Source organism: Aulonocara stuartgranti (genome assembly GCF_965226115.1).
Source record: "Aulonocara stuartgranti genome assembly, chromosome: 6".
Classification (NCBI taxonomy): domain Eukaryota; kingdom Metazoa; phylum Chordata; class Actinopteri; order Cichliformes; family Cichlidae; genus Aulonocara; species Aulonocara stuartgranti.
In genome coordinates this window covers 5,570,935-5,591,855 of record NC_138944.1, presented here as the reverse complement: position 1 = coordinate 5,591,855, position 20,921 = coordinate 5,570,935, and the positions used below count along the sequence as shown (strand labels likewise).

General features: G+C 44.2%; 1 protein-coding gene across 5 annotated transcripts in view; it reads right to left on the bottom strand.

The window, feature by feature from the left end:
- Window positions 1–267: 267 nt before the first annotated feature.
- LOC309708458 (axin-2-like) overlaps window positions 268–20,921 on the bottom strand; it is a 45,767-nt gene continuing 25,113 nt past the window's right edge. The window contains exons 1-11 of one of the 5 annotated variants that reach the window (XM_082536526.1): window positions 16,621–16,870; window positions 14,279–15,222; window positions 11,603–11,743; window positions 8,827–8,929; window positions 6,895–7,035; window positions 5,869–6,290; window positions 5,634–5,783; window positions 5,314–5,547; window positions 5,074–5,178; window positions 4,568–4,693; window positions 268–2,046 (exon numbers count right to left, since the gene is read on the bottom strand). In XM_082536526.1, coding sequence (XP_082392652.1) covers window positions 1,920–2,046; window positions 4,568–4,693; window positions 5,074–5,178; window positions 5,314–5,547; window positions 5,634–5,783; window positions 5,869–6,290; window positions 6,895–7,035; window positions 8,827–8,929; window positions 11,603–11,743; window positions 14,279–15,111 — 2,382 coding nt within the window. In that variant the 5' untranslated portion in view covers window positions 15,112–15,222; window positions 16,621–16,870 and the 3' untranslated portion in view covers window positions 268–1,919. The other 4 variants (XM_082536527.1, XM_082536525.1, XM_082536529.1 and 1 more) reach the window with 4 other exon arrangements.

Genomic DNA, 20,921 nt, shown 5'->3' with positions numbered 1-20,921 from the left:
CTGTCCGAGGTTCATGTGTAAAAACAGCCCCTGTTTATGCATTACCACATGTCCCAGACCGACTGTAGCACTGTAATTTTCTTTAAGTGGACAAAACACTCCAGTCAACTTGTATCATGTCTAAATAACTGTCTGAAAAATATGGCTACGCTGTGAAAATAAGTCATTTTCACAGCGCAGCAATAAAAATAAGTTATTCTGAGTCAGGAAAGAAGCAGTTCCAAGCACATCAGTTTTCATTTGAAAAATATAAAACTTTAATAAAGGCTACATCTCTCAATAATTACAATAATTATAGGTCCATGTAAATCTTTAAATGAAACTCTTTATATAATGTATAATTTACAGTTTAGATAGAATGAACCAAAACAAAAAAAAAGGCTGTGGTGTAAAAACAAAACACCAAAACATGATTACAGGATATTAAAAGCATAAAAATATCTTTTCAACATAAAACCCTTCTGAAAACCAAGGGATATATATTAAAACCCTGAAACAGGGTAGCACATGGTATGGCATCCATGTAGGCACAGGTGCTGTACTCATAAAACACCAGCGATCGTGTGTTTGTACGTGTTTTGTTTGTGTATGTGTGCATCACATGTGTCGGTATCCATACTTCAGAATGCATAATTACAATGTATACAGGAGCTCTGCTATATACGGTGTTATTGTAACAACATTCAAAAGATATTGGAGCCATAATTCTTCAACGTTCACTTTTTTTTGTCTTTTTTTTGTCTTTTTTGACACGCTAGCTGAACTCCTCAAAGAAGTCGTTCTCGGTGACCCAAACTGGTTCTCGTTAGCACAAGTCATTTTGGTGTGGGGGCTGTAAACACTGCCATTATTAGGTGGTGCAACTTGTGCTCCGGGTCTCGTCTCTGTGTGTAATCTACAACGGTTTCTACCCCCCATCCCTGTGCAATGCCCGGTTTACAAACAAAGGCACAACAAAAAAGATTGAACTTTGTCGATCGAGACAAAGCGAAAAGGAGGGGGAGGGAGGGAGGCCGAGAGGACGAGGGAGAGGAAATGCTAGTGTGAAAAACTTGCTTATTATAAACTATCAGCAGCATATAAGACTGGGATTGACCATTAAAAGAGTGGAGGGAGTGCGCCTCGGACAAGACCACCGCTAAGAGACGTGGCTACAAGGCTATAAGAAGTGCTAGGCTAGCGTCACGTCCTCTGTGTAACTTAGAACACTAAACTATATCACCACAGTATTCTCCCAATATTCAAAGCAGCTTACCCATTGGCTGTAAAAAAGGGAGGGCGAGGAACACAGGTTTAAGAAGACTCGGGGGAGGGGACAACAGGGGGAAGGTCATTTTCAATAAATACTTAATAAAAACTTTCAACTCATGACAAAAAGCATCTATATATATAATACATGTATATATACATATATGCATGTATGTATATGCACACGTATGGACGTTTTTGTAACGATGTTGGAGTGTAATGTTAAGAGCAGGTCGGTGGCGCTGCGCATTCACCTCCTGCAAGTCCATCAGTCTGTCACACATCACAAGACAACAGTCATCTACATCTTCAGTGGTTATATTCAAGAAGAGGCGGGGTCTCGCGCCCGCCACTGGCCTCCGGTCATCGTCGTCATCCTTGGATTGGTCTGTCATTCCCTTGTGTTTCTAAGGCTGATTGGCTGAGAAAGTCGGGGAGGGGCAGCGCCTCCTCTGTGTTCGGCATACTTCATTGGCTCGTCTTCCTTCAATCGCTCCTCTTGTGCTGGATATATTAACTCTGTTTAGCTTAATATTAAGAAAAAGAAACAAACAAAGAAACCAAAAAAAAGGAGTCCAGAGTGTTCTTGTAAATTACAGTCTCTTGCTCAAGTGATTTAGCTTTTGGTTGGGTGGGGGGAAGGGCATTAGTTGGTTGGCACAAAGTGGCCTTTAGTCCATCCTCTCCACCTTGCCCAGGACCTTGCCCTCATACATGGGCAACACAGTGGCATCCTCCCACACCTCCTCGAACACTGCACCGCACTCAAACTCATCACTCGCCTTCTTGAAGTAGTACCTGAGAAGGGAAAAACAAAAAAGAGAGGTTTGTGATTAGAAAACGTGGAGCGTAGGTGAGAACTCAAACAAAACCTGACAGAGTGGCAGCAGGATGCATCTGATGTATTTCATCGCGTTTTAAAGCGCTTTGAGGCACCTACACGACTACTTACATATACACGCTCGCGCACAACTCCCTTTAGTCCAAATCAAACACAGACACACACACTCTGAGAGCCAGAAATGGATCCTGCTCAAAACAACTTAGTCATAGCCTTCAATGCCATCCCTGCTCACTTCAAAGGTAGAGCCTGACTCCACATCACACCGCTGCGCAAACAGAGTTGAACCCTCCGTTTACACACTCCCTGTGATAATTCAAGCTGCTAGAAAAAGCCTGTTTGTGTGCGTGTTCATCTATGTGTGCTCATCCACTTGTTCATCCTGACTGCTAGCCATTCTGCAAATGCCTTTCTGTCCTGTAAGGCCTTATTAAAGTTGAAGGGTTAATTAGACGCTGTCTTAAGCCCCCCCCCCCTAGCCTCTCTCTCTCTCTTTTTCTCTCTTCTTCAGTGCCTTTCCTCCCTCTCTGTGTCTCCATGGCTTATAATTGGGCTGGCTGTCAAATGAAGGGCATTTCTGTCACACAGGTTGACATTTCAGGTGCCCGAGAGTCTGCTTGTGACTGCAAGACTGCGCTCTGCTGTCTGCACGTAAACACACACGTACTATGTTTCCCTGTTACGCACATGCACACACACTTCGGGCACCTTTCCGATCACCAGCCGAGAACAGAGGAAAAAAGAGGCAACAGGAAGGGAAGAAAGCAGGGGGAAGCAGAGCAGAGGCCTTCCCTGGCTCGGTGAGTGGGTGTGATGGGTTGGATGCGTGCCGAGACTGAGGGGCTTTACCCTAGAAGGGGGAGGGACGGTGGCGACTGCTCAGACGGGCTCCTGGAGGTCAAGGGGTCACCTAGCTAACCCACTCTTCTTCTTCTCTCAAGCAGAGATAACTCACAGAGTATAGCTTGGTTCCAGTGACTGTGAAGTCTCCTGGAGCTCCTAATGATTTCTCCTCTCTACTTTAAACCCAGCAAAAGATCAGCAGGAGGGGATATAATGATAAGCTTTGTAATGGAAAAATGCCTCATTTTGCCCATGTGTGCCTGTGTTCAGAATATAAAAAAGGAGAAAAAAGGGGGAAACGGCTCACTGTTTTATGAGCTCAGCTTAGAGTCATTCAAACAACACATGTACAGAGGGGCGTACAAAAATGTACACATGCAGCCCTACTTTCCATGTTGATTGTTACACACAAATAAAAGAGAGAGGGGCCCGCTTTATCACAGCTGCAAAACTTAAAACTGTACTACAGCGTGCAGAGGTGCGACAGCAGCGATAGTTTTCTTTAATCATCTGACATTTATGCACACGTTTCCTCTGTTGATTTAACTTTCTGGTTTAATTCATTGTTTCATTCCTAGCTCTCGAAGCGTGTTACCCTTTTTTAAAATTATTAATAGAAGAAAACGCTACATTTTCACTCACAAATAGTTCAAAGTCATCACTTTGTTGCAGAGAGTGAGACAGAGAGACACAGGAGTCTTTCCATTGGAACATGTTTTATGTGGCAGGATTTTTCTCTCTTCACAACATCTGGCACCAATATCGTCTGGCAGAGCTGCGGCGTACTGTTCTCAGCTGTACTGCTGCCATGTCCAAATTAACCAACTCCACACATTCTGCTGCCATTGAAGCCAGACGCTTCATCCCCACCTCCCCCCCTTTTCACTCGCTCGCTGAAGAGTTATGGGATAGCAGGGGTGCAACGACTTGTGTTTTGCAGGCCTTTTTCTTCTTCTGTCTTGCCTAACAAGCAGATGTGACTAAAACCTGATGTTGATGTCACGGGCATGCAAGGCTACATTTGTTTTCAGAGGCACTGGAACAACTTTTTTGATAAATTAAGGTTGAACTTCCTGGACTGTGGAACCCCTGATTCAGAATTTTCTTTAAAACTGTCTATTACTTTTGAAACTACCTTAAGTCTTCACTATGTGAAGGAATTTCCCCTCATCATTTCAAACAGGAGGTATTTCTCCTGCATTAACTGTCATTAGAAGAAGAAGGTGCCTCCAGCATTTGATTCTAATGCCTGATGCAATAGTGTGGAGGAGGAATTTGAGGGCCTTGCAATGGTCTTTGTGCACAAAATAAAATGGCCCAGGCTTCAAAGCCATATTTATTAAGGCTGCCTAAGCATGGAAATCAGTACCAGATGTGAGAAAAAAAATTGCTGCAGAATATCCCCTCTGCTCCCCTCCCCGATTTTTGTAAGCTTCGAATACAGAATACAGCCCAGTTTCTTTTCAACTATCAGGCTCCAGTATTTCACACTCCCACTTAGCAGACAAGCACATAAAAGCACAATAACAAATGCCCATCCAAACACAGATGACTAGCCCTGTCGTGACGCTAAACACATCCGAGCATGTATCTGCAAGTGTGATCTGTGCGCACTTTCCAGTGGCGCATGCTTACCGGTAGTTGCCTTTCTTGCTAAGCTGTTCCTTGAAGTGGCCCAGGGTGAGGCAGTGGGTCTTCATCATGCTGCGATAAGGAATTTCCTCTCCACAGAAAAAGTAGGTGACCACCAGCTCCTTAGACCTGAACATGCAAAATCAAAATTGTAAGATTTAAAACTTGGTTGTTTTCAGTTGGCTTTAAAAATCCACCACATTCACTGACATATATATGAAGGGGGCTGATTATTTTGAAGAACCAGGGGCTATTGGGCAATGTGGGAGAGAGGTAGAATGTCACATCTAATCCTATTTTTCTTTAAGAAAGGAGTTCAAAGACAAAGCAAAGCTGACTCTCTAAGAAGAGAGGAGAATGAAAATCTGAGGGTGAAAACTCATAAATGACAGAATTACAAAATAAGTGAGTAATGGTGTTTGGAAAACTAGAAAGTAATTGTGAAAGTAATAAAGACTGAGCTTTAGAAACAAAGGATTTAGCAAAAGTACAAATAAAAGAGCTCTTACTCGTCTGCTTGGACTCCAGGGCTGGCTAAAGAGTTGCTTCCCGTGGGGAAGACAGCTGCCGGGTGGTTCCTGTCTCTCTGAAGGTTGCTGGCTCCAGTTGAATGTCTGTGAAAATCACAAGATTAATGACAAATCAATATTCTTCGTATAAATACAAAGAAAAGAAACTGGACTTCATTTATAGAGTGTTGTGTTGTAGCAAATCAAGTGCACAACTGTTTTGTCTACAAGGTTTCCTACCTTTGTTTTGGTGGCTTGGAAACCTCTTCTAGTCTGCGACAGGCTTCTTCTAGCTGTGCCAGGGTGTTGGGAGGGGGTAGGGGTGGCATTGCTGGGTCCTGAATGAAAGGGTGGCCTGGGTGATGGCCACGGAGGTGAGCCCCGTTGCCAATGCCACCACCACCCCAAGATGAGGAGGTTCGACCAGGCAGGGTCTTGGAGTCGAGCGGGTTGGACTTCTTCAGGCCTTGAGTGCTGTTAAAACAAATAAAGGGTCAGCCTCTTGAGCTGAGAACTCAGTGCACTTTTCTAAAGATCATTTCGTGCAAACAGACACTTACCTGTGTGGCTTGTGCTTTCCCTGCCTCTCACTCTCTAGGATCCACTGCCAAACATTCTGAGAGCGGTCGGTGGCAACTAGAGGAAGACGTGGTGAAGACACGCCCTCATCGGAGGCCTTCACTGGCCGTTTGGACAAAGTGCTGCAGCGACTGGAGGAAGAAGGCAAATTAGCATCAGAGGAAGAGCAGCTCATCACAGGAAACATTTAAGGGACAGCTTATAAGTAAAACTCACGCAGGTGTGAAGTCGGAGTAATTGGCGCCCCCTTGAGGGCAGAGGCACTGCACACGCTGAGCCGCCTCGGCCTCGATTTGCTCCTTGGTCTTTGGCCCAGCGTGGTGATGGTGAATGTAGTGGTGGTGGATGTGCTTTGTAGACTGCCTGCCTGTCATCAGCACCTTAGAAGCCCCAGGATAAGCACCAAAGAAGGGCCCGTGGCCAGATGACACCACAGCACCAGTCCGGTCTGGCGAGCGTGAGCGTGGCGAGTGGCGAACCACTCCTGGTGACTGGCAGCCAGGTGTCTTGAGGACACGTGAAAGGTGCTCGTCTAGGATAGCTTGAGGATCTTCCTCACACTGGCTCGCAGACGGGAGCAGGGGGTGTTGGAGGGAGGTGCTGCTTATAAGGTCATTGCCCTCCTCCCTTTCCTCTTCCTGGACAATGAAAAGAGAATTTTTTACAATTTAAAGCAATTGACAAAACATTCATACAGTCACATGTGGGAAATGCAGCCAGCAGAGAAATTCATGTCTCAGCTTACACCAACTTATATCTATCGTTCTCTGAAGTCAGGGAGAGCAAACGCCTGGATAACTTGATTTGAGTTTCCTTTTTGCCGTACTGTTATCTTCGCTAACAGGCTTTGGGTGCGCTTCATCTATAATGCAGAGTGTGCCTGTGCTGCACAAAGAGACTGGCACTACACATATTCAGCAAACGTGCCACTGGAGAGTAACTAAGTACTAACTATTTGAAGGAACTTCAAGTGTGTCTAGAAACATAAGTTTGAAAGTTCCTCCAGATGAAATGGGGGAGGACATGGAGGAAAAGCGAAGTAGCAACTAAACCAAGACAGACTTTAAATCCCTTGGTCTGTACCCCGTTCTTCAACATGCTCAAACTGGAGTAAAGGCTTTTGTAGTGCAGCACAGAACCACTGCCTGAGCTAACTTGGATACAAGATACAATTTCCAAATAGCAGTAAGTGGAAGTAAGTGGAAGTGTCACGACTTAGAACATTTTTGAGAGCATCCATACCTCCTGGATCTGCTGCAGCCTCTCCTCCAGTGAGCTCATAGTCTCCTGCTCTCGCTTTAGCTTCTCCAGCCGGGCGATGAGTTGGGCAGCGAAGGCCGAGGGCTCAACGGGGGTCATCTCTTTAGGCAGCCGGTGTGTCCTCTGCAGGGTACACAAGACAGAGAAGAGGACACTTTAGAGTGTGTGCTAGTGTAACGACTTAGTGTTTCTGATGGATGCAATATGGTGCATTAATCCACTGCCCTTGCCCTAATCCTATCTTGTTCCAAAAATCCTGCTACTATTCCAAAGGCCTAATCCACATGCCCTTGCCCTCGAGCTAACCTGAACCTTCTCCGCTGCCCATCCCTCCCTAGATCTTCTCATGCCCAGTGCCCTTGGCAGTGCCAGGCTGCTGGGTGAGGGGGAGAGAAGGGGGTAGCAATGGCGGGTTAGCAGTTGGTCTCGCTCGGAGGGGAGGCCCCCTGCCTGCACCCTCTGTAGCCCGACCAAGCCATCAGCTAGGCAGCCTCTGAAGTCAGCACACTTCAAAGGGCCCTTGTCAAACATCAAACGCACACTAGGGGTGGGAGGGACATGCAGCTTTAAATCTCCGAATAAAAGCCAGATATCGACAGAGAAGCGAGAGCGAGGAGAGAGGGGAAGAAAAGGGAGAGGGGACAAAATTAACAGTGAGAAAAAAGAAGAGGATTGAGACGTACATTTGTGAAGTGGCAATGGTGGCAGAGAGAGAGAGGGAGAGCGCGAGACAGAGAAGGAGGGAAAAGAGGGAGGGAGAGGATAGAGGAGTCAAATACTGGGAAGATCTGAGGGGAAGTAGTAATTTATTTCCCGGCTGCATGCAGGGCAGCTCAGAGGTACTCTAGTCACATTATCCTCCTTTTTCTTTAACTATATGCGCCGGCTTCTCTCTCTCCCTTTCTTACTTTTTTGTTATTTGGCACACTGGCTTTCTTGATTTTGACTCTTTTTTTGTTGTTCCTCTCATCTCTTTGTAAACACGATGAAGGGAAGAAGAAGAAAGGCAAGCGGAGCTGCTGGCAAAGGAGCGCCAGCCCTGCACGGGGCCCCCGCTGCCTGGGGCTGGTGCATCATGGGAGACAGAGCCATCTCCAAATCAGGAGGGAGACATTAAAGGAGTGCAAGTGGGAAAGGAAAAGAGAGAGACTGAGAGAGAAAAAAGACAGAGAGGAAGAGAGAAAAGTGCGTGTGTGTGTGCGTGTGTGTGTGTGTGGGGGCGGGGGGGGCATTACTGTCAAATGCATGCACACACACACGCACACACACACACAAACACACACCTGTGTTTGGATATGAAGACAAAAGAATTGAATATTTATTTTCTTGCCTCTGCTAACCTGTGTCAATCTGTTTTGACCCAGTTCCTTAAACCTTTTCACAACTTCAGAAGGTCAAAAAAAATATATCTTGAATTCATCAGCGCACACAACCTGACCCAAATACTGATGGGACAAGATGGGAATACAGCAAAACTGGAACTGAATAGTGATGTGTCTCCTATTCATGTGCTGGAATTTAAATCGTAGTTTCAATAGCCGTACAGTTATTACTATTCCAGAAAACATACAACACTATCAGCTTTGTGACCTACAGTGACAGAGACGTGACAGCATTTACATTAACAGCCCCAGAGAAGTGACTCTAGATGTGGGAAGAAGGGGGATTTGAAACAGCAGAAGAAGAAGCAAAGTAATAGGCAAACCCTGCCGCCTTTAATGTGAAACTAGCGAGGGAACGAAATATAGTATTCTGTCACAACGCGAGCTCTGAAAATAAATACATAAATAAAGTGCAACTCCTTGAGGGGATTAGGACCCAGTTGTCTGTCAGTTGTGTAAAAGTTTGAGTTCACCAGATTACAAAAAAAGAAACACTAAGACAGGAAGCGAAACTTAAGGAAGTAGGACTTACTGGAAAGTGGGGTAGCGTAACCTGGCCATTGATCTTGACGCTGCGGTGCATCTCTCGCTGAAGCTGCTTCTTGGTACCCAGCTTGTAAGGAGGGATTCCATCTCTGTAACACAAAAAGACGGCATACATTTACATTAACTAATAAAAGACAATGAAGAACACACAAAATATCCTTATTTAGAAGTCGCTGACTACAATCATCCACCCGGTTTTGGATAGTTTGCCGATACTCATCACACATGTCACGCTACCTCTACATTAACCACTGGTGCATTAGCACTATTAGCCCGTCTTTGCGGAGGAGGGCCATTTGGCAGCAGCTCATCATGGAAGTTACTGACACCACCCAGAAATCACTCACTGGGCAAAGTACTGCTAAATCAAAAGGCCAGGGACCCCTTGAAGCCAAGACAAATAAAAAAACACATAACAAAACTCACCAGGACAATGGCAGGGATATGCAAAACATCTCACTGTAGGCTTCAAAAGAAGAGCCCCACTGATAAGATTACATTGGCTCGTGTCAGCCCTGACTGTGGTTATTCAAAAAGCAAAACAATTATCACCAAACTGAGCAACTTGTTAAGAGTCAGAAAGTACAACAGACTAAAGCAGCCTAGCAAAAACTGTGATATATTAACATGAAAATAAAGATAGAGCCAGGAATGCTAGAAGTCTCGGGACAATTAGGCATTTATTCTGGGAATCTCATTCTCCGTTTTTCATTCTGTCTGCTTTTCCAGTCAGTTGCCACTTAAGCTGGGCCAATTATCTTGGCCGTTTTGGCTGCTCAGAAGTGCCTGACCTAGCCCAAACGCTACTTTTTCTGCTGCCTCTTTGAAATCTCACACTCATGCACATATGCACCCGCTGCCATCTTCGTTTGGCAAGCGCTCTGCTGTGAGCCTCTGATCTCAGCAACATCAAAAGGCTGGTTTGTAAGATAAGGTAATGTTTGAAGTTGGTGCTGCAGCATTCCCCAGCGTCCAAGTAAATCCATAAATAAGATATAAGCAAAAAGAGAAGAAAAAAATCCCCCTCCCACCCCATCTTCCACCCCCTTCCAAATCCTTCTCTTCTTGTTCTTTATCTGGGAAATGAGATTCAAATTTGCAGTGTCTTTTAACCACTATAAAAGGACACACAATCAAATTGTTCCCTCGAATGAGAGCCGGAGAGAGACAAGAGCTCAGGACAAGAACCAGAAAGATCTCTATGTCAAAGACTTTGTAAAGAACTGTTAAAAGGAGATGACTTTGACACATATCCTTGTTCAACAATTAGACATTTTTTGCATTTCTGTGCAAGATTTTCAGTGTGACATTGTCAAGAAGAGTCAGACAGTGAAGCCAGGCTGCCGATATCACCTGTGTTCCAGCGAACTTCTTGTAAGAGGGGCCTGCTTCCAAAATCAATGCTTCACAAACTGCACCCTTGAGACTACAAGCCATCATCCCTCAAGGCGCAGGAAGAAACACAGGAAACTCTTCAAAAGTAAAACTCAACAGCCCAGAGGAACTCGTGAGCTAACAAGAACCCCCAAATTAGAGGCAAAACATCCCAAACAAAGCTCGCCAACTTCCCCCTCGCTAACTATGTTTTTAACAATCCAAACTGTCCCCACCCCAGCGAACCATGTGATGGCTGAGCGCTTTGTCCAGGTTGGAGAAGAGAAAACATACTCTTTCATGGTTTCATGGGCCCTTACTTTATGGGGATCTCCTATTCAGTTGTGCAAGTCATTTTCAAAGCAGCCAGCCACCCTCTTATCCCGCTAAGCTCCCCTCACCTAACAATAGGCTGAAAGCGATTCAGTTAAGCCCTTTATACTCCGTGCACTTTATTTTCTCACTCCCTTGCACTTCGAGCCTCACCACTCCTGCTATTGGCTCTGGAGAGTGGAGGAGAGAAGCTGTGAAGCGCTGGGAGGTGATTTTTTTTCAGGGGTGTCCCTGCCTGGCCGTGAGGGGCGGGGGGGTTCCTTATGTCTTGTCCCAAGGTCTAGAAATGAGTAACCCCTGTGAAAGCCTCGCAGACACATGATCTCAGCACGCCACAGAGGCCAGTGGCAGGAAACCGACCCACCATGTGAGTAAGCCTTCTTTCATTTGGTGCCAACATTTTTCAATGAGTTTGTCTTGAGGCCCGAATGGCCATTTCCCTCCCCCCTCTCCTTCAGCTCTTCAAAGGGAAAAAGCGATTAGATAATATAAAAAAACAAGTCTGTTGTGGCAGAAGGGTGGGTGGGATGGATACATATCAACTTTGAGGAAAATGAGGCAACACCCCCACCCACATCAAGACGTTCTCATTTTTTTCCTCTCCTCTCTACAGCCTGTAACACATCAGAATAAACTTCAAAAGGTCTTCAGACATAATGACTTTCCCAGAGTTATCTCCCTGGAGGCCACAGCAACAACTGCACATTAATAGAATTACCTGGAGTCAATCATAGAGGATAATTGAAATAAATTACAGACCATTATTTTGCAACAGTGCAGTCCCCTGGCCCCAAGAAAAGCTGATTCTGTTGAAGTACAAGGCCAAATATTTTTCTTCACACCCCTACACTTTTTCCTGGAAAGTTGATGACTGAAATCTGGACCAGGCACGTTCAGATACTGGTGGAAATAAGAAAATTCCCAGACCTTTGGCCACTGTGAGTTGAAAGGAAATGAGCTTTTGAAGCTGCTACATCTCCAGAGCCAGCTGGGTTTCAAATGAAACTGAACGGGTTTTGATTCCAATTTTTTTTTTTTTTAATGCAAACACTTACACACTGCTGTCTGTCATCGACATGGAATCATCTGTTGTGGCATCGCTGGAGATCTCGCTGTCATTGGCACTGGTGGCAGGGGCAAAAATGTAGCCAGAGTTCACAAAGTACGGGCTGGCGGGGTCTCCTCGACGGTGGGACCTGTGAATGATCCGGGAAAACATTTGCCTAGAGTTATTGTGATGTCTCTAGATATCAAATCAATACAGTTAAAAGAGGTGACACCCCTGGGGTATGGGGGTTGTGTTTATTTGCTGTTTCCTGCTGTTGTTTGTTATATCATAGTTATAAAAATGATTTGCGTCTGCTTGGACTTTGTCTTGCCGTCTTTCTCTGCAGATATCTCTGAGTCACTTTACTGAGAGTTTGGGGCCTGAGGAATGTGACAACAGTGCAATAGATGGAGCTGTAAGTCCTCTTTTTCTTGCCTCGTCTAGTATCACTCTCTCTTTCATGTTTTGCCTCCCTAAAATACAAGCATTCAGTTTTGGGGGGTGGTTATGGTTGGAGTGGGTGAAATGAGCAGCCGTGCTGTGTGTGAATGAACACCAGCGTTTCCCTTCTTTCTCTCTCCTCTGCTATCCCTCTACTCTTTCGCCATACTCCTGCTCTTTTCCACTTTGAAACTCCACTCTTGTTCCTTGGAGTGTTTTCTCCTCCATACCCTCCCTCTTTTATCTCTCTCTTTCTCTCTCTCGCTATCATCCAGTCTGGGGCCCCTCCTCTACCAACTCTCCCCTGCTTTCCTTTCTAAAGTCTCTCTCTTTCTCTGTCTTTTTACTCTCTCCTGCTGTGTTGCATTCCTGTTCCACTAGTGAAGGGGGTGGACAAGGAAGAAAGAGGGAAGAAGAGGGAGGGGGAACGAGCTTTAGAGGGGGAGTGAGAAGGAGAGAGGGAAAGGGGGAAGGAGGGCCCCTTTCTTTATGAGAATGCCTTCTGCCGGCAGTGCTGAGGAGAACCCCAGCATGACTAAAGCCGTAGGCCCCAAGCACAACCCTGACCTTTGGAAGGTCCACGCAAAGAGTCAGGTATTTAGCACAGCTGGCTCCTCACCCCCCCCCCCCCCCCCCTCTTTCTCCATCTCTTTTCTTTCTTTCATGATCCCCCCCTTCCTGTATTCCCCCCTTTCCCTCCTCTTGTCTCTCCATGTCTCCCTCCAAAGCATGCTTAGTCTCTGTCAGACAGATTTTTCTGTTAAAAGAGGTGAGATAAAAGTGCTGGGCAGAAAAGAAAGAGGAAGGAAAACACTGACACACACAATCTATGGCAGAGTGGGATTGGTGGTTGAAGCTGCGGAACTGAGCTGAGGATGTTTTTGTTGTTGTGTTTCTGTATCACTTTGGAGTTTAGTGTTGGAGGTTTCTCAAAAAGAAGGGGAAAAAAGAATCTGTGCAGTGGCAAAATTAGTTCCACATGTTTGAGATGGAAATTGGTTGACCTAAAGGGATGGTGAGGGGCAGGCAGGGGGAAAGGGGGAGAGTGTGGGTGACGGAAGGGAGAAAGGGGCTCTCTCTCCCCCCTGCTTTTCTTTTAGTGAAAAACAAGAATGCAGGGGATCACACCAGGAGAGCAGGATATGCCCACATGTCAACAAAACCCGTGCTTATTGGTTCCTAACCCAACAAGGTCACTTCCAAGCAAATGAGCAACTGTGCTAAGATGTTATCTGACATCTGCTCACATGAAGGCTAAAACCCTCGAGGGAGTCCTTAGGTAGACTTATTGCACTCAATCAATTATTTTTGTACACTGTTATTAAAAAAGTTGGGCTTGAGACAATTTTTATCTCAGCTCATTAAATGTTTAGATAACTTGACAGGAAAAGTATGGATTATCTATAAATTGCACTTTTCCTACCAAACCACAAGACATTGTCAAACCTCTAAGTAATAATTGCCTCCAGATGTGAGGACAAAGTAGTTGAGTGGAAAAAATAAGTACCCTTTGATGGAGGTTCATGCATAAAATCCACTTTTTGAAAATGTTCCTGGCTTGAAAAGATTTCAGCTGTTGGACAATGTGTGGGACGAGCTCTTAAGATAAAAGCACAAATACTTTGCACAAACAGTTCTTTCATCTCTGACCAAGAGAACAATATCTCCGCTTGGCATAAGACTGACTGCACAGTTCTTTTAACTCTCTATTACCATTTCTATGTATAAATGAGATTTTGTGGCAGTATACACCAGCTCTATGGGTTATGGAGCAGAACAAAGAAGGAAAAAAAAGCTGAAAAACTTTACAATAGCACATCATACTGTTTAATGTAGCTGTAACAGTCATGAGGTTTGGTGTCTAAATTCATTCCTGAACCGGAGGAAGGGTTTCAAAGCACAGGAAACTTGAGCAAGCCAGCAGAGGGCTGCCTGCAAGACACCATTTACTTAAAAGGAAGGCTCAGATGCATTGATGTTTTGTACCCACCCCGCCCCTCCACCCCTCCAACCCCTTGACTAACTGCAAGGCAGGAGGGCACAAATATACAGGCATGTTCCTCTGAGACCCTTTGATCAAGTTCCTTTACCTCTCTCGCAGGCATTTGTGAAATACCTGCCACATATTCAGTGTAGTTTAACTAATGAGGGATCATGACCACAGTAAGCAATGCTCAATAAAGCAACAAGCACTGAGAAGTAATTACACAGGCATGCACTTCTAGGTGGGCGCTGCTCTTACCTGCAACTGTTTTCCAGCACTTCAGCTGCTGTCCGGATGGTAGCGGTAGCCCTCAGGTTTTTGGCAGACAGTCCGACCACAGACCCTAACGTTTTTGCCTTCAGGTCGTTACAACTCCATTCCTCTTCTTCCATGAGAGGAGGAAGGTATCCGCACATCAGCTTGAGACTGCCAAGACCGCCGTGGTTCATGTATGCCGCGTTCTCGCAGCCGGTGCGCACGTATTCGAGGTATATGTCAGAGGTCAAAAACATCTGGTATGCATTCTCTTCCATGTTGGACTGAATTTCCGTCTGTGCTTGGTCAAACATGGACGAGTCTATTTGTTGTTTCTTAATACTATCCCTTATGAAGGCCTTTGTGGCCGGTTTCAGTTGCTTTGCGACAATGCTGTTGTTCTCGATGTACCGCTTGAAAATAACTTTGGCAACTCGCAGCGTTTTGGTATCCTTTAAGTCCATTTGCCTGAAGCCGTTGCAGGCGAACCAAAAGTCCAAAGTGTCCACGCAATTCTCCCGCTCCAAAAAGGTCTTAAAGAGGTGAGCGCCGTCTTGGTCGCCCAGGAGAAAATGCAGCGACTTTGTCCACCGGACTAGAGGCGAGTCCGGGGACGCGCTGCCCTCTGGCTCCCCGAGTCCATCCTCGTTCCTCCGCGGTGTGGAGCCGGGAGGAGCGGAGGCGGCGGGGATATCTTTAACCTTGCTCTGGGCTCTCATTTTGGCAGATCTGCTGGGGTTGTAGCATGACGCCTCTCCCTCCTCCCCCGGTACCGGAGGACGAGGAGCATCTTCTCGGAAGCTACTGCTGATGTGCTCCGTAAGCGCCCTGCTCATGGCTCCAGCTCTGGTTGCCGTGTGAGAGTGCCGTCGTGCCTCCACTGAGCTCCAGCCTAATCCTCCTCACTCTCTAAAAGCAGCAGGGGAGCTTCTCAGCTCCTCTTCACTCTGAAACACAAAGTATTGATCTAATCAAAGCCAGATCCTGCTGAACTTCAAAGAAAGACATCAAGTAAACAGTCCCTTTCAAAAAAACCTCGCCGGGTTCACAGAGAAAGGAAATATGAAAGGCTTTCTTCGTTTCATTTATCTATTTATAATCTAAATGAGAGATCAACTGCAGCCTACATTCTCAACGTGCATTGATCTGCCACATCAAAACACATTTTACAAGAATAATCATCTCACACAGCCACACTCTTCACCAAACCGTATTCTCACAACTGTGGCTTACACGTGTTTTCCTAACGAGTCCATGTCACAGGCTTCAACTCCAATTTATTCCCAATCTGTTTCGGACGACCGTACTGTACCCCTTGCCTGCATCACGCACACTCGCACTCACTTCCACACTTGTCCTCACTATCCCAGAAATGAACAGCCAAACTGCACCTGATCTGCACCACAATGACCTTAAAACGCTGTAATGTGCGAGAGGTAAAAAGCCCCGCGGGAGAATCCGGTCGCCCATGCGTAAGTGGAAGCGATCAGTCGCCTAAATATCTAGAAGGTTATTACAGCACATTAATAAAGCCACAGAACCGGTAACGTGTTTAAACTACCAACACGAAAAGAAACACTTAATATTAGGAGGGGGAAAAACAAAATAAAAAAACTGATCCCGTGCCAGAGATTTTAATCGGAGCCTGAGCGTAAAAATGCAGACTACTAAAGCACTGCCACCATAAATGACAAACTTCTAAAAGGCTGTTGCAAGTGCTACACAATCATTTACAGTCTTAACAGCCAGTGTATACACCACGGTGAAACCGACACTAAAATCCAATGGATGAATTAACGAGCGTAAAATAACATACCATCGCAGACAGATCCAAACACAGTGAAACCCGTTAAAAAGTTAAACTGTTACTCCATTTTTTAGTTGAGACGAATACACTCCAAAAACTCCCCGAACAGTAATCCAGCACAATAGAGATAAAACGTCGTGCTATTTCAAGTCATGCCACATGTGTCCGCAAAACAAGCGCCGTAGTTTAATGTACCCTGTCCCATTCAACAACTGACCTCAGAGTAGGCAGGCTCAGTCCCTATGTAGATCACTGGGGGTGTCAAAATCTGGAGGTTGAGGGGAGGGGGGCTCCGACTGACGAATGCATCCCACTTTTTCTCCCCAGTCAGAAGACGCACCATCCGACAAATATTCGGTTTTTATCTGGGCTACACATTCATACGCGCGCGCGCACACATAAGCTTCTTATCTATCTCACCGTATTTCTCGCCCACAAACAAGAAACATAGCCCGCATTTCTCAACTTCAAAGCTCAGCAGCAGCACATCAAAGCGGCCAAGAGAGGGGGCCTGTGGAACAGCTTTCCTACAACTTACCATCCATGTACCCGAGTAGCCTCTTCGATTAGAAAACGTGAAAGTAAAGTAGTCCCAACAACAGGCTGCGCATATATACAACCAGCCCCGGCTCTGCTCCTTGTACCGTCACATCGGACAGTTTTTTTTTACCCTTAAATGCGAATAAAGGAGAAGAGCTTTTTTCTCTCTACTTTTCTCCCCAGGTAGTGTTTCAAGAAATCATGGCAGGCGGTAGAAATCCTCCGGGCTGTTTCTACACCAACTGGGCTAAAGGTTTAACTGTGGACTTCAAAGTAATGAACCGCTGGCCTGGTCCCGGAAGATACATAAAAACCCAGCGCTCCGGCTTCGCAATATTCAACAAAATAAAAAAAATAAAAGCGAGTAGGAAGACGGATAGTTAAGTGGGATTGTCTGATAATTTTATCGTGTATTTTGTTCTGCTGCTCTTAATCAGCAGACTTTAGCGTTTCGACGTTTATTAAGGTTTATTAAACTTTTCTAGACGGGGACGGGATTTAGTTGTGTGCCAGGACCTTATCAAAGACAAGCAATCTCGAGCCAACTCCCCGAGGCTTTGGAGCTTGAAGTAAGTGATCTGCCGCGCCAATGGCGTTACTCTCACAGTCTGTCTGTTACTACACAAAGTTTCAACAGAAACACAAAGCAAACAAAAGCGATACTTTTGTTGTATGTGGCTCCTTGGAGTGACAGCAGTAGCAGAAGCCATTATAATGAATACTTTTCTGTGCATACTGCTGCAGCCTTTATGTATCACCTGTTGTACAGCAGGATATTTCTTAATTATTCCACCAGTTTGTGGCACTATTATACTCCCAGTTTTTCCCATATTCCGTCTAAATGACAGATTCCCCAGAGTACAGGGAATGACAGTAAATAAGTTATGCTTAAATATGACTTCAAACAATGTCCACGATGATTTAAAACTTATTCTTTTGGGTTATAGCACTGCTTTGATAATCCCACGGAGTGTAACTGTCAAATAATTTACATATTAGTCACAGGATTTTAGCCACAAAGATGTCAACCTAACTCACTTGCCAGTTCCACATTCAGCTAAAATGGCACAGCATGACATTTTGATTGAAATTGGACACAGAGCAAAGGCAAGAGCTGTTCTCTAGTCTTTTAATTCACATGACTTCCCTAATGTCATTGTGACAGAATCTTAAAGAGTGGGTTAGACAGTGATCCAATCCCATGGTACTTCAAAGGCTATATTGTCCCTTTGATGTTGGAAATCAACTTTAAAGGAGAATATAATTATATAAGTCAGAGGATTCAAATTCACAAAACTCTCATGATGGTACAGGACAAGAGAAGTAATGAAATCCAACTTCTCTGAGGTCCCCAAGTGGTGATTAATTCATGTCATACATCGGGAAATAAGCATGCTTTGTACCAGATCCCATGTGGATTCACCGTTGTGTCTGCATGTCTTTTGTATTTACATTCATTTATGTTCCCAGTTGGCATTACTAATTGCTGAGTAAGATCAGCAACCATAAACCCAAGACAACATATGTATAGATATGTATATGTGTGACAATCAAGACATCACCTGCTGGTTTCTGGATGTACAAACCCAATTCCCAAAAAGTTGGGACTTTGTGTAAAATAGAATGCAATGATTTGCAAATCTCACAAACCCAGATTTTTTTCCACAATAGAACATAGAAAACATATCAAATGCTTAAACTGATACATTATAATACTTGTGAAAATTGTAGCTCATTTTGAATCTGATGGTATTTAATGTCTCAGAAAAGTTGGGATAGGTGCAACAAAATGCAGAATAAAGTAAAAAAGAAACAGACATTTCCTGAACACAGAACCTTTTGAAATTAATTAGCACAGTTACCAACAGGTCATTAACATGATTGGGTATAAAAAGAGCATCTTAGGGACAGAGTTTCTCAGAAGTACAGATGGGCAGCAGTTCACCAATCTGCAAAAACCTTCAAACTGGGAAATTCTGAATAATATTGCTGAGTGTAAGACTGCAAAGCCTTTGAATATCTCGTCAACTACAGTAAATAATATCACAAATATTTGGAGAAATCTCTGTGCGCAAGGGACAAGACCAAAAATCAATACCTGATGCTCCTGATCTCCAGGCCTTTAGGCAGTTCTACATAAAAAAAAAACAGTCATTTAAATCACTGGATGAATTCAGGAACACTTACAGAAATCACCGTCTGTGAACACAGTTCACTGTGTCACAAAGGTTAAAGCTCTATCATGCAAAGAAGAGGTATGGGGAAACACTGTAATCTTGTTTAAAATGGACTGGGGAAAAGTGGAAAATTGGAAAGACAACATTTTAAAATCCTTTTGGAAAACATGAATATTGTGTTCTCTGGACAAAATAACAGAGGGACCCTCCGGTTCGTTATCAGCACTCAGTTCAAAAGCTTGCATCTCTGCAAGCTGAATGGGCGCGCATTAGTGTCTATGGAATTGGCAGTTGCACATCTGGGGAAATCCCATAATTGCTGGAAGGTATAAATTAGTTTTAATGCAAGATTTTCTCATTTTTTTCAGGGGTGACTTTGCATATTTTTGCAAGACAATACCAAACTAAACCATATAGTGCATTTATTACAGCAGCATGGCTGTAATATGGAGTGAAGAAGAAAATGGGTGAAAAATGGCAAACGGGAGAAGTAATTATTTTAAATGACACATTTTTAATATCATAGGTTATATCATAAATGATTTTTTTGTCGTGTGTTGAGTATTGCAAAATCACTGTATCATAATTCCATTCATCCATCTGCAGTAGTATAAGATCGTACTGTTTCTGTTATAGATACTTGCTCCCTGCAACGATATTTTGTTTCTGACATATTGTGTTGTGTATTTTTGAAATAGTTCAGCTTTCTACAGAAAACTAGTACTTTCTTTTTTTTTCTTTACAGCAATGGAGTCCAGCTGATTACATTGACATCCTGCCAACCACTTCCTGAATGTTGCATGTTTTTAGGAAATTTTCACTGGTGTTATCAGAAAGCTGCATGACAGCAGACAGCAGAGTCTCTCTCTTTTGTGTGTGTGTGTGTGTGTTTGTTTGTGGGTGTGTGTGTGTGTGTGTGTGTGTGAGTGTGTCTGTGTGTGAGAGAGAGACAGTTTGAATATTAAGAGGTCATTCATCATTGCTTTTAGTTTACTACTGGATGATTCTGTAAATGGAACATTGCACAAATCCAAACAATCCAGCACCCAAAATGCTCCATAAGTGCCTCAGTCTGCGAGATGGAACGCGAAATAGGTCAGCAGCATTGGCACTATGACGTTCAAGTGACATTTGGCTGATCGTGAGGTCCAAATTAAAGCCATGAAATATGTAGCCGTAGTGTTATCTGCACACTGACATCTTTAAAGTCAGCTTTGAAAGGAGAATTGTGATATAGAGGGGTTATAAAATGTAATTTTTGAAGTGCAGGACAATCTTAAAAGTAGGATATTTCACATTTTGGATAAGATGCTATCTTCACTCAAATTAAATTAGGCCGCACATCTCACTGGGAAATGGAGAAAAAATGAAAAAATGAATTTTTGCTGACAGGCCGAGAGCCTGCTCGTGCTTTGCTAAGTCTACTTTTAATGACGTGCAATGTTAGGCTATTGAAGATTTGTTTGTTTTTAATCCGTTTTCTATGAGTCAGACTGCTGTGATCAACAAAGATGGAAGAAAAACTGCAAGCTGCTGCCTACTTTAATTCATTTGACAAGTGTCATGAGATTCTAAGCCCATGAGACCACACCTGCTGACCTTATGAATGTGCGCTCTTCTGCTTAGCAGTGTCAAGAGAGAGAGGGTGCTGTAAAGTGGCCGCAAGAAGCCCCTTTTTGAAGTTGACCCTGCCCTGACCCTTTTGTTGAGGCCCTAACCATTTCACAGGAAGATCCAAATGCTTTAAAAGCACAATACAGGACGAGAGTGCTGCCACTGACTTGCTATAAAGCCCCAATAAAACAGGGTGACCTGGAGGCTAATTGGGAGCTCGTGGTTCCGAAGAAATTAAAGGCATCTGGTGCATCAGCATAGAACATAGATGAAGATCATCTTAAATTGTAGCTCATATTAAAGGCAGAGACAAGGTATGTATTTTCACAGGAAAAAGGACATAAATTTATGACAGTGAAAATTAAGGAATGATTTTTCTAAAACAACATTATTTTAGCTTTTCATTGCATTAATTGCATCACTCAGACAGTAGGCCTCTATACCCACTTTTTGTCGCTTTTTCATAAGAAACTTTGGATTTGCATCACATCACAGCGAACAATAAATT